General features: G+C 36.0%; 2 protein-coding genes across 2 annotated transcripts; one reads left to right on the top strand and one right to left on the bottom strand.

The window, feature by feature from the left end:
- The first annotated feature begins 5622 nt into the window (after positions 1-5622).
- On the top strand, positions 5623-8460 carry LOC108330387 (protein MAIN-LIKE 1-like). Its single transcript, XM_052876451.1, has 7 exons — positions 5623-5677; positions 5844-5855; positions 6810-6827; positions 7062-7369; positions 7469-7561; positions 7651-8040; positions 8311-8460. The coding sequence occupies exons 1-7, from the start codon at positions 5623-5625 to the stop codon at positions 8458-8460; spliced, it is 1026 nt and encodes a 341-aa protein (XP_052732411.1).
- A 2412-nt stretch (positions 8461-10872) lies between these two features.
- Positions 10873-12495, bottom strand: LOC128196213 (uncharacterized). Its single transcript, XM_052876450.1, has 3 exons — positions 11770-12495; positions 11267-11616; positions 10873-11116 (listed from the first exon to the last, which is right to left on the bottom strand). The coding sequence occupies exons 1-3, from the start codon at positions 12493-12495 to the stop codon at positions 10873-10875; spliced, it is 1320 nt and encodes a 439-aa protein (XP_052732410.1).
- Between the last annotated feature and the right edge of the window lie 1065 nt (positions 12496-13560).

Genomic DNA, 13560 nt, shown 5'->3' with positions numbered 1-13560 from the left:
AAAATAGTATACAAGATATTTATGATAATTATAAATAAAAAGTTATTAATTTTTTTTCTCATATAAATAACCTATTAATTACATGATTCTTTTATTTTCCGTCTCTTTACTTTCAACCAAATAATCTTTATTTTCCTTTTATTTTTTACCTATTGTTTTCACCACTTTCCCACCCAAACATAATGTAATGTAAATCATGTGTTGAACGGTGTTTATGCATTAATCTTCCTAACTCTCACTAACTAACTAATATATCAGCGATAAAACTAAAGTATAAAAAGTTGATGATATCCTATAATTAAAATTAGTTTTAATTCTTTGATACTTGACTAAATTGTTAACCACTATAGTGTTGCACTTGAATCTTTCAAATATTTAACAATGTGTCAAACTTGAATCTTTCAAAAATTTAACATTGTGTCCATTGTCTTGAATATTTTCCTTTTTTCCAACTAAAATATCTTATTTACATTTGGTTTATGTGTCATAGTGTTCAAGATAAGGTTGTGTTCTTTCTAAGTCTTTGATTGATAGACACAACAATAGTATATAGTTTTGGAAGAAAATGCTACCAACTTTTTATAACATTGAACATGTAAAACTTATTATTTTTGTATGCTCGGACGAGTGGTATCAATTCCTAGATAGTTTATCCTACAATCGCTTTTATCTTTTGTCTGTTCAGTTTTCCAAGTCTTTTGTACATATAAAACCACTTAAGGTTGAATTTATCCTTTCTATTTTGTTGGCTACTATATTAGCAATACTAAAGTTGTTATAGTTTTGTAGTATTAATTTGATCGTGTCAATGACAACGTTATTTAAGGCCAAACGAGGTTGGGAGGATAGCTGAATGGTCAAGTTGTCAAGACTGAAGTCGACAAATGATTTAAGGTTGAGAGGTCGAGGTCAAACAAAACCGATAGGTTAAGGCTGAATGAGACTGAGTTGTTGAGTCTGAAAAGTTAAATAGAATTTGAGGCTGAGAGGTTGAGACCGCTAGGACGAACAAGGCCAACAGGTTAATGTTGAACGAGGCCGAGCTCTCAAGACTAAAAAGTCGACAAAATTTGAGGCTAAGAGGTCGAGGTTGAATGAAGCCAATAGGTTGAGGTTGAACGAAGCCAAGTTGTTGAGATTGAAAAGTCGACAGAGAATTTGAGGCTAAGGTTGGGACCACTAGGACGTACGAGGATGACAAGTTGACGTCGCACGAGGCCTAGAGATCAAGGTCGAATGGCACCAATGGTTTAGGCTGACTGGTTGAAGTCGAACGAGGCCAATCTATTGAGACTAAAAAGTCAACAAAGTTCGAGGCTAAGAGGTTGAGGTCGATAGATTGAATGAGGCCGAGTTGTCAAGACTGAAAAGTCGACATAATTTGAGGCCGAGGTCGAGGCCGAATGAGGCGAATAGGTTTACTTCTTCCACTACTACATTGTTCATCTTGTTCTTTGTAGTTACAATGGGAGTAAAAGAAATGCTTTCTCGGTCCCACAGTGGATGCCAAAATATTTCGGTATGGGTCAGACGAATAATGTCAATTCTAGAATAACTTGTCCTACGTCGCTCCTATCTCTTGTCTATTTTGTCTCTCAGATCTCTTATACGTCCAAAACCACTTGAATGATACCTGTGAAGGTACTTTGATGCTAAAGCCAATAGGTGATCGATCGGAAGAGTCTTAAATGTGACGATGCATGTACATGGACAATCATACCTTAGACTTTTGTTTATAGATTTTTTCACGGATATATGATTAGAGTCGAACTAATCATGACACCATTCTATTAAACTTTATTACTAACTTGTTTAATTTAATTGGATAACTAACTGAATTTGATCGACATCAATCAATTTTATACTAATTTGGACAATCGATTTAATATAATCTAATCAATCTATATGATCGGTATATTTATACTATAACTTTTTCTTTTTAAACAGAGACAAACTATTATCGTGTGTTTGGAGCTACTATTAATTATGATTAGGAATATATTACAAGTTTATTGGAGTTATTTTTCTACAAAGTTAAGTTTAAATACTTTGAAATGGAATAATATGAATCATATATCATAGTTGTTACTAATAATAATCGAAGAAAGAGCTGGGAATAAAATTGAAAGTTGAATTCAATGAGAAACTAACAGGAGAGTGTGTTTCACCTAAGCATTTGATTTGAAGTGTGTATGTATTTTGATGGTGCAAAGAGTGTGAAACAGACAGAAAGGGAAGATGAGAGAGAAAAGGTTGATCGGAAAGAGACAATTAGATTACTTGAGTGGTAAGCACACAAGTATGTGTCTTCTCTCAGCACAGTTTTGAGGAAGTGATGGGCCCCGTTTGTATGCATTATTTCTTATCAATCTCATCTGCATTTTTTTCTTACGTACCATCAGTTCCATTTCTTATCTAACGTTCAAAACTATGACTCATACCTTCAATCTCTTTCTTTTACAATTACTACTTTCACACCATGAATCTTCAATGAAATTCAAATTCTGTCAGACTAACAATACCAGCACCTGAGAATTTATATTGAAGTTTTGTTCATGTTTGTACAAAGAGACTAAAGAAAGAGAGAAGAAAGAGAATAGAGTGAAATGGTTGACGTGATGAAAACATTAAAAGCAAAAGTTAATATTTAAAATTGACAGAACATGGTAAATTGGTAGGTACATGATCCCGAAGACATGGAAGATCTTCCACCTTTTCCTCTTTCAGTTTAGTTGACTACACACACGATCCGCAAGATTTCTTACTGCTTTCAGATCAAACTTTCGCTATTAGTTACTTCTTCTGCCTATTTTCTTCAATACCAAATCTTATTATCACTTTCTGAATATTAGTCCTTTCTAAATAATTTATATCAGTACTACTCACTATTTTAAAAACGAAGAAAAATATGTTAAATAACTAGTTGAATATATTGTTTAAGGATGTTTATTCTTGGTTCTGCATGCAAACTCTTGAACACCCTTTTCAGCTTTTACCTAAACTCTTGAACACAAGGACCACACATCTTTCCCTAAAGTTCTTCTCCCGCAATGACTTGCACTAATTCAATTTACATGGATATTCTCCTTGGATCACTGCCGAGAATATTTTTGTACTTTCAGATCTAGGGTAGAGGAAGAATAAAGAGGTGTAGAAGAAAATAACCCTTTTAGCAATGGATAGTTTGCTCTAAGGACGATCCTAGGTACGGGCCAACAGTTGCATCTTAAAAGGATGTGGCCTTTTCTACCTACATCCCTTTTTTCCTTCTTGTACCCCAGAAAACCTTTAATCCCCAAAATATTAAAATTCTCTTCTTTTTTTTAATTCATCTTGAGTATTCGAAATGAATTTTTTAAATTTAGAAATACTCAATTCAAAATATATAAAAAACATATTTCGCATCGTTTATTTTTCAGATCTATAAATATCTTTCGAAATATTCTTTTATTGAATATTTCTAAAAATATTTTCATAATTAAAAATATTTTTAAAACATTCAATTCAGAAAATATTTTTATATTCTAGATTTATTGTTTGGAAAGGAATTTCTAGATTTAGAAATGTTTTTCATAACACCCAATTCAAAATATATTAATATATTTTGAATTAGATGTTTTGGAAAGTATTTTTGAATCCATAACACCCAATTCGTGAAGGTGTCGTGAGAATAATTTGGTCGAGGAAGGAGCTTGAAGATGGAGATGGAAGGAAATGCTGCGACATGGAATGTGGTGGTGTTATGAGAAAGTTCAGGGGTGTGGAGAAGGTGCTTTCAGAGTAATTTGGTATAGGAAGAAGCTTCAAGATGGACAAGGAGATACCAAGTTTTGGTGCATAAAAAAAGGAGGTGCAAGAAGAAAAGCGGAAGCACATTTCTAACTAGAAAGAAAACTATGAAGTGATTGTACTTGCACTTATTAAATTTCTCTATGCACCCATCAAACTGCATTTTGATTTCCGAAACACAATAAATCAGTTCCAAAAAAAAATTTCTCAGAACACACTCATCCACTAGTGTAAAAAAAACTTTTAACGTCACCTTTAGACATCTGATCCTCGAATATCCAACATAAAAAGTGACGGGTAGCATTTTTCGTAAATAAAACAACTATTTAGACGTCGGTTATGGAAGGGCCCGACGTCTAAATACTCATATACGTCGGCTCCCCCGAATAGACGCCAAAACTAAACGAAAAAATTAAAAAAACATAATATTTTATTCTATTTAGACGTCTGTTATGGAGGGAACCGACTTCTGAAGCACTTTAGACGTATGTTAATTGGGGAACCGACGTCTAAACCCTAAATCCAGAAATTTAAAAAGTCACTTTTTGACTCCATTTAGACGTCTGATCCCGCCACTCCGACTTCTGAAGCACTTTAGACGTCTGTTAATTGGGGGAACCGACGTCTAAACCCTAAATCCAGAAATTTAAAAGTCACTTTTTGACTCCGTTTAGACGTCTGATCCCGCCAATCTGACTTCTAAAGCACTTTAGACGTCTGTTAATTGGGGGAACCAACGTCTAAATTTTGGCATTAAAACACCGTGAACGCGAGACAACCGTTACGCGCACTCATTATTCATCATCTTCGTCGCGTTTTCTCTCTACAGTTTACGCTTTTCAGGTTCATTTTCTCACTTTTGCACCGTTTTAAATTAATTTTACTCCGATTACATCACTCTTTGATGCATTATCTTTCATTTGAACCGATTAAAATGCGTTTTCGTTGGGTTTTGGTGCAGTTATTCTTGTGTCTTAGGCGGCTTTCTATGGCGGCGATTTCTTGCGTTTTGTACTCATCCAATTCCCTCCACTACGTTTTCAAAACCATCCAATAAAAAAAATGTACAATACATTCTTTTCAACTAAAATATAAAGTTGTAAACTCGAATCACCATGAGTCAGGAGCAACCTCAGAGACGTCTAACCTGTATGGATCGGACGTTTACGTTGGACCTATATAGGTCCAACGTCTATAGAGACGTCGGAACTAAAGGGTCCGACGTTTCATTAACGTTACCCATATAGACGATCAGACGTTAAAAGCCCAAAATAATAGACTTCTAAAGTCCTTTTTGCACTAGTGATCCCATCCTTTTTCCGGATAAAAACTTCTAGAAGGGTGTTGCTCCCTCCACCACCACCCCTTGTTCCCTTCATCTCTCCAACCTTCTGTAAAAAAATTTAATTACAAAAATAACATTTTTTACTTTTAACTCTATTTATTTACTTTAATATTATTTATTTACTTTAATATGAAATCCTATATTTCTACCCATTTTCACTTTTCACTCGCACAATCCCACCTCCCAACTCTCCTTCTCTCTTTCCAGATTCCCACCGCCAACTCCAGATCTATTTCTTCTCATCTTCCAACTCTTACTTCGCTTCTCCATATCCGTTTGGTTCTTCTTCATATTCCTTACCATTTTCATTCGCGCAGCCCCACCCCCAACTCTCCCAAGTCTCACTTTTTCTCTTTCCAGATTCCCACCCCCCACTCTCACCAGATTCGTTCTCTATATCTGTTTGGTTTCATGGTGCGGTGGTGTGGCTTTTCGTGGTGCGGCGGTGCATGGAGTTTGCGGTGGTCATTCGGCGGTGCATCGTTGCGATGGTGTGTGTGGTGATCAATGGTGCTTTGTTTCTGCGTCTTGGGTCTACAAGAGGTTAGTTCTTGGGTCTTTGTTTCTTCGTTTCTTGCTTCATTTGCATGATATTTTTATAATATTTTTTGTAAATGTATTGAATATATTGTGTTTGTTGTGTTGTTGATGCTGTGGTGGTTCGTGTTTTCTCTTGTGCTTTTTGTTTTCTTTTTGTGTGCGTGTTCAGAGGAGGAGGAAGGTAACAGGCCGTGAACAGATGTTGCATATCCATTTGGCCCTGAAACAGATGTTGATATCCATCAACAACAAAAGAGTTTTAGTTCCCCATCGTCATGGAGAAACTAGGTGAATAATGGAATGAAAGAATGGAAGAGATAAATAAACCCTAGAAGAGAAAAGGAGAGTTGTCACATCCCCAAATCTGCCCCCAAGAAAGAGAAGATGAGAGTTGTCACATCCCCAAATCTGCCGCCAAAGGGGTAAAATGTGTGTTTCTGTGCTCAAGCCATCAAAAGACACAATCCCTAAGACGTCCAAATCCTTAAATAGAACATAAAAATAACAAAAAATGGGTCCAAGTCCACTTCGCTGGCGCTCAGCGCCCTAAGTGGGGCGCCTAGGCATGGTACGGGACAAAACTGGGGCGCTCAGTCACCCTGGGTACAAAGCTGGCGCTCAGGCGCCCTACACCACACAAACTGGCGCTCAGGCGCCCTAGGTGGCCTCCTGTGCTCCTTTTTGATGTTTTAACTGTCCCTTTGCAATTCCAACTTCTTTATACTTTTGCTCTTCTTTTAAATCATTCCAATAACCTACAAAATCAAGGGAATTTAGTAATAAAATCATCAAGTATACCCTCTACTCACTTATTCACAAAACTATAATAAATACATGAGTTCAAGCAAGCTTCTAAGTTACAAAGGGTGCGTTTAGTATCAAAATTATATCACAGATAATGGTATATTTAACCGTTATCAATGACCCTATAGCTGAGGACTGAGCGTTTGAGGAGGAAGCATATCAGGCCTATGAGGGTCCTATTTAGGAGGAGGCATTTGAGGCCGTTGACGACGATGATGATGAGGAGGAACATGCCGATGTTCCTAACATACAGGAGGAAGATGTTGGTGGATTTCCTGGAGGTCCACGCGATGCTTCATTGCTGACGCATTATGTTCAACATGTTGGTTAGGGTATATCGCAGGGCCAGGTAAGTGCATAACTTAAATTTTAATTATTAATTTTTTTTCGAATACAATGTATATTAAATATTGTTGTGTAGGATCGATGGGAGATGCTGAAGTTGATCTCCCATTGTAAAAAGTTAATAAGTTAGGATCGTGCGCCAAGGGAATTCAACACATTGTGTTGAATTCCTCTTTGATGCCTCTCACAAAGATTTGCTATGATTAAGTTGCTAAGGGCTTGTTGCTCGATTTCATAGAGATATGGCACTTTGAGACAAGTAGTTTCCATCTCCCTGTAGGGGAGATGTCGATCACTCTTGACAGTGTCTCCACTTTACTTCACCTCCCGGTGATGGAGCAGTTATGTGATTTGAAGGAGTTGGAGTTTGAGGAAACTCGTACAACCCTTGTAGACCTACTCGGTGTTGATGGTGGTGTAGCTGGTGCTAAGATGGAGGATGCACGTGGTCCGAAAGTCAGACTTAATTGGTTCAGAGAGATATATGCTCAGAGGTGTCAGTCGCAACATTGGGACTATGCTACTAGAGCATATCTGTTGCATCTAGTAGGATGCACGATTTTTGAAAATAAAAGTGCCACTTCTATACGCGTGTCTTACCTACTATTATTTAGAGACGTACACGTGTGTGGTAGATATGCCTAGGGTGTTGTTGCACTCGCCCAATTGTACGAGCAGCTCGGGGATGCGAGTCTCGCTTCCATGAAGCAGATGGCTGGATATTTGACTCTGTTTCAGGTACAAACATATACCCTTCACATTTATTTGATGTATTTATTTCCATGTTTAAAGACGAAAGATATTTAATTGAATAATTGCATATTTAGAGTTGGATATATGAGCATTTCCCTAGCATTAGAAATAGGTGGTTGGTGTCTTTATATGATGACACCACACCACATGCGACTAGGTGGCAGAGCCCTCGGCAGAGTTCGACTCTTGCAGAGATTTGCTCACAGTTGGATGACCTGAAATACAATGGAGTTGTATGGCATCCATATGAGGCACATCGGGGCATTCATCCATTCTTCGGCATCTGTATGTATTTTGGATGGATTCAGATTGGTGACACCATTTCCCGTCATTTTCTTGAGCGTGTGATGAGGCAATTTGGGTTTTACCAGGAGATTCCACGACCAACCACTACCGTTGCAGATACAGATGTAGTCGCTGTTGATTATGCGTGGTTTCACTTCATGGATCACGTTATTATGAATGTGAGACAAGCATCATACCCTTTTGAATGTGTCGATGGATACATACAGTGGTTTAGGAGGGTTTCACATCCCTATATTATCCTGCTCCAGTTGACGCGAGACCGGCTCTTACGCCTACACAACGCCCTGATGTTCCATAGGAGCCATGACCCCATCGTAGATCCTCTCCACCTTCAACATCTGGCGTCGTGGTATGTTATTTTTTATTGCTTATGTTATTAAATTTTCTTAACCATGTTTATTTATTTGTTTGATATAATTATAATGCAGGCTAGATTTAGGCGAATGGCGAGAATGTTACAGTCGTTGATATCATGTCATCATGTGACCGAGGATACTGTTGCACATCAGGTGTCGGTGGACCTGCTTCAGATTGCTAATGAGGGCATCAATGAATATTCCCCGATTAGGAGAGCGTAGAGGCATGTGCGTGGTAGACGGTCGACGTCTAATTGATAGGACTTTGTATTTCATTTTTTCATTATGTAAATGAGTGTGGCTCCGTGTTTGAAAATTGTTACTACCATTTTGTCAACATGTGCAGATTCATCTATGTTACGACATGGAAAAGAAATACATGGGTTTGCTTTAAGAACTGATATCAATAGGGACAATTTTTTGGCAACTGCTCTACTTGACATGTATATGAAATGTGGGCATGCATCTGGGGCACGAGAATTGATATTATCTCAAAAACAAATATTTTGTTCAACTTTCTCTTGTCTACTAAATATAAGATTTAGAGTTATTATATTTGCTTGAGTAAATGCAGAAACCATATTATATTTATCTAATATAAGATCACTTCTAATACCACGTATAGATCTTCAAAAAATGGTTAACCGAAAAAACACAACAATAATAAAGTATAAATTAAACTTACGAATAACTTTAAAAGTCATTTTTTTTAACTTTTTTGTATTTCCTCAATAGAAAATTTATTAAGTTTCCGACAATTAAGCATATATTATCGAGGTTTATATTGAGCTCGTAATAAGAGGATACAGGCACATGCCAACTCAAAAGTTGTAAAGGGTAATAAAGGATCAGGACTATTGCTTTAAGTTCCATTAGCTACCTAGTCAATTAGAATAATATGAACAATTAATGTTTACGTATTATCATATTAAAATATAGAAAAATATATATAAACTTTAATTTCATTTGAGTTCCAAAACATAAAGATGAACACAAAATAGAATGTGGTGGCTGTGACAAGCATTAATAGGTAAACACAATGAAATGACCTTGATATAGGCAAACAAGAAATACAAACGATCTTGATAAATTGAAAAGAGTTGTGATAGGTAAATAAAAAAAAGACCGAACACAAGCGAAAACAAAAAAGAAATAGAAGTTATAGGAATAAGAGCGTCTCCAAAGACTAAACTCAAAAACACCAAAAAGGAAAAGATAATGGTATTAATTATGTTCCATCACAATCAGTTGCCTGGAATTCAAAACAGAATTATTGATTCACAATGTAAAGGGGGACGAAATAAGAAGCAAGTGGGACACACAAAAAATTATTGATTCACAAAACTTAAAATTGAATTTACACCTTAACAAAAAGTAATAGTGTATTTTTACATATCTTCATAAATATCACGAATCACCTAAGTCAACATAAGTTGTCGTTACGCCCATCAACTATGCAAATGTTTGCATCCTACTAGTATAAATAGATGACCACACTCGTGCCTCAGGATAACAATGGGTTGAGGAGATGATATTCACCATGGGCAAAGGCAAACCTTCTTGTAACTTAACTTGCATTATAAAAATTACAATAGTTAATTGAGTCATAAGTAGTTTTCAAATGAAATCACAAAATAATACAATTACCTGCACGAAATGACATCCATGAACATGTCCTATACAAATTAAGCGATGTTGAGTTATATCAGAAGGAGGTGTGCAACGTAGTGGGAAGATACTATAATTTTGAGATGATGACATACACACTAAGATGACATTACATCAGTTAACAATTGCATAACCAATGTCTATTAATGTCATCCACTTCTTCCTGTTAACCTGTTATGAATAAAACAAGTTGTTAGATAAAATAAATATAATAAATAAAATACATAAAATGGGAAACACTTACCGTCGACTGTGACTACACCAACAAAGAGTTCCTCAGTTCTTCTAGTCTATCATACACTCCTACTAGGCTTGCGTATTCATCATGCGATTGACTGAGTTCTTTGTACAAATCATTTCTAATAACGGGCCATGAATCTTCTCTAAGTCCCAACGATGCAACAATGCATCTATATCCACAATGACCATTAGCCACAACATCAACAACGTCCACAATGAAGGGGTGAGTAATAGAATGAAACTGGTCTATCATTGCTTTTTCTTCATTACATTTGTCTTTGATTGTAATTTACTTTTCACAGATGAAGATTCTATGGTTGAATGAAAGGCGTTGACATACTCAAAATATGATGGATCCCGCGTAGTAGACCTTTCTCTTTGTTGAACTTTACTTTTTTGTGCATCCTTTGTCTTGACTTTATGTAATGGAGGGACCATTGATGTCAATGTAGGATAAGTAATATCAATTAACTTCTGCTTGATGGTGACTTTACCTCCAATGTCAACCTCATTGAATCGTTCTTCTACTTGTTTCAACTTATCTTTAATGGATAACTGGGGCTCGGTTTCATTTAATTCAACATTTGAGAAATGCAATCTTCGCCACATGATATGAAATTCACCCAGAGGGATCAATCCAGCATCATACCGTGCTAATTCACATGCACAAGGGACACCAAATGTACGTCTCAATATGCATCCACACTTTGATGGGTCCGATCCTATCTATTGCACTCTTTCCAATTCCTCAGCAATGAGATCCAATGCATATCGAGAGACACGCCTAATAAGTTTTCTATATCTGTATCCTTTAAAAGGGTCACTTGTGAGCAACAAACTTCTTTCAAATGAAGCCTTAATCTTGTTGTGTTGTAGGATAACGACGTTATGAATACTATCCCAACAAGAACACAAATCACCCATACTATTGCCCAAAACTTTCTTCAGACTCCAATGAGAAGACTCAACCCTGAAATAAAAAAAAACCATCAACAAGTGCAAATAAATATTTATCTACAAAACAAACAAATAAAATAACATTACAACATACCTATTTGTGGTTGTGTTCCCTAAATACATTACTATGTTCGTCTAGAACTTTATAAAGTATGTACTATACGGAATAGTCCAAGTCTGATTCACATATTCAAAGAACAAAGGCCATGAATTGCTCGCATATTGAAGACCATTCACATACTCAACAAACAAGCTCTCATCAGCACAATCCATCATATTTTCCCATGCATCCATCAACACATCCCAAGCCTTAGTAGAATGAACTGATATTTTGCATTTAGCTTTAACATTTTTAAGGATGTGGAACTGACATAACATCTGATATGACTCATGGAATACATTTGCAATGACATTCATCATAGCCAAGTCTCGGTCAGTGACAATGACTTTAGGACCACCCTCAGATGTTAAAAATAAACCTTTCAGCTTTTCCAAAGCCCATGTGAAATTACTCTACCTTTTAGTAGACAAGAAAGCAAATGTTGCTGAGAAGGTTAACCCTGCAGACATCATGCCCACAATCTCAAGCAACAAAAGTCTATATCTATTTGTTTTATATGTGGAATCCATAAAAAATACAACATTAAATGAGTTTAACAATTTCACCGCATCAGGATGTGTCCAAAACAAGGCAGTAACAACCTCTGAATAATAGGCACACCTACTCCAATGAATGTACTTATCCCGGTCAAACAACATCATAAACTGTTGTAGTCCAGTTCTGGACCCTCTCAATGATCGTTTATACGCTTGCCTTGCGTTGTAGATTTGTTTAATCGTTGTGACATTTCGATCATTATTTTGTTTGAGGGTTAATAAAGTATTTGCAGTTGTAACTTTACTCTTTGTCATATCAACCAGTAATGACTGCTCACTCATATTTAACCTGCTAGCATAAGGGTGCCCAACTAAAGTTTCAGCCAACTCATGGTTGTGATGTCCACACATCACCTTCAACACCCATCCATCCCCATCTGAACATGGTTTACCCTTTAATCTAAACGGACACTCACATTTACGAGTGTCGTATACACTAGGCACCGCATCAACTTTGTATTTCCGATATTTCCCTCCTCTTTTACATCCAAGTATGACGAACGTTTTTCTTCCCTGTACACCAGTAGCTATATCATATCTTACTATCACCACAACAAATCCTAAATCATAAGCCATCCCTCTTACCCAATCAATTAAGTGCTCCAGTGAACGAAATATTTCATTTGTGGTAAATTTATTTGTCAAATCTCCCTCTACAACTTCGCTAATGAATGAAGAGAAATCGGATATCAAACTAGAACCAACTTGAGAATCTATATGAAGATATTCATCCATTTTAAATAATAATCACCTATAAAGTTATAATCAGTCTTATTAACATAATTAATAATTAATCAAACAAATATAAAAATATTAATATAATAAAATTATATATTTCATATAATTAAATTTTTATATAATTATAAAATTGTTAAAGAATACAAAAATCATATATAAAAAATATATATTATACAAAAACATTAAAATTAAAAACTAGTTATATATAATGTGCAAAATACAAAAATATAAATATAAACTAATAACAATAAAGATCTTCAAAAATACATTATTAAAATACATCAGAAATATATTCAAAAATAATACATCAAAACATATAAATTACATTGTTAAAATATCTCCAAAATTAATATAAAAAAATAAACTAATAAAAATAAACCCTAAAATAAATACGTAATCTTTAAACGGATGTGAGCATCCGTCTACAGATGTCAACATCCGCTTAAGGCAAAACGGATATCGACATCCGTTTTACCTTAAACGGATGTTGACATTCGCTGACAGATGCTCATATCCGTTTAAAGATTACATGTTTATTTTAGGGTTTATTACGCACCTTCACAACGAATTTCTGCACTCCACCTTCACCCCTTTTTCCACTGCACCTCAAGCACCATCACACCACCACCACAGACCGATCTTTGGCACCGCTGGATCAATTCCTTCCACCACCACCTGTAATCTCCCACTAAGCACACCACCTAATGAAACTCTACCACACCCTCACACCACAATTCTACCACAATTAAAGAATGAGAGGAAGAAGTGGAACATGAAAGACGAAGAAGAGCACAATGAAACAATGAGGGGACGAAGTCGGAGGACAAAGAGTTGTTGCTGCATACATTCATGTAGAGGATTGGAGTGGGTAGAGGTTAAAAAATATTAACCCTAAAAGTAAAATTTTACTAAGGGTAAAACAGGAATGAGGAGGTGGAGGGAGGGGTAAAATATGAATGGGGTGGTGGAGGGAGCAATGGGTGGTGGTGGAGGGAGAAATACCCCTTCAGGAAATATATGGAGTGTAGAAAGAAATTTAATAGGGTGCAAGAAGAAGAATCC

The sequence above is a fragment of the Vigna angularis genome, chromosome 4 (assembly GCF_016808095.1).
Source record: "Vigna angularis cultivar LongXiaoDou No.4 chromosome 4, ASM1680809v1, whole genome shotgun sequence".
Taxonomy (NCBI): domain Eukaryota; kingdom Viridiplantae; phylum Streptophyta; class Magnoliopsida; order Fabales; family Fabaceae; genus Vigna; species Vigna angularis.
The sequence above is the reverse complement of the archived record's forward strand: the minus strand, read 5'-3'. Positions and strand labels throughout refer to the sequence as shown.

What these genes read in the sequence shown, in the direction of transcription:
- LOC128196213 (XM_052876450.1), bottom strand. Translation starts at nt 12,495, where the DNA reads ATGGATGAATATCTTCATATAGATTCTCAAGTTGGTTCTAGTTTGATA. An exon ending in TTTGGACACATCCTGATGCG is followed by an intron (nt 11,617 to 11,769) that starts GTGAAATTGTTA and finishes ACTAAAAGGTAG; the next exon opens with AGTAATTTCACATGGGCTTT. An exon ending in AATCAGACTTGGACTATTCC is followed by an intron (nt 11,117 to 11,266) that starts GTATAGTACATA and finishes TTTTTATTTCAG; the next exon opens with GGTTGAGTCTTCTCATTGGA.
- LOC108330387 (XM_052876451.1), top strand. Translation starts at nt 5,623, where the DNA reads ATGGTGTGTGTGGTGATCAATGGTGCTTTGTTTCTGCGTCTTGGGTCT. An exon ending in GATATTTGACTCTGTTTCAG is followed by an intron (nt 7,562 to 7,650) that starts GTACAAACATAT and finishes TTGCATATTTAG; the next exon opens with AGTTGGATATATGAGCATTT. An exon ending in TGGATCACGTTATTATGAAT is followed by an intron (nt 8,041 to 8,310) that starts GTGAGACAAGCA and finishes ATTATAATGCAG; the next exon opens with GCTAGATTTAGGCGAATGGC.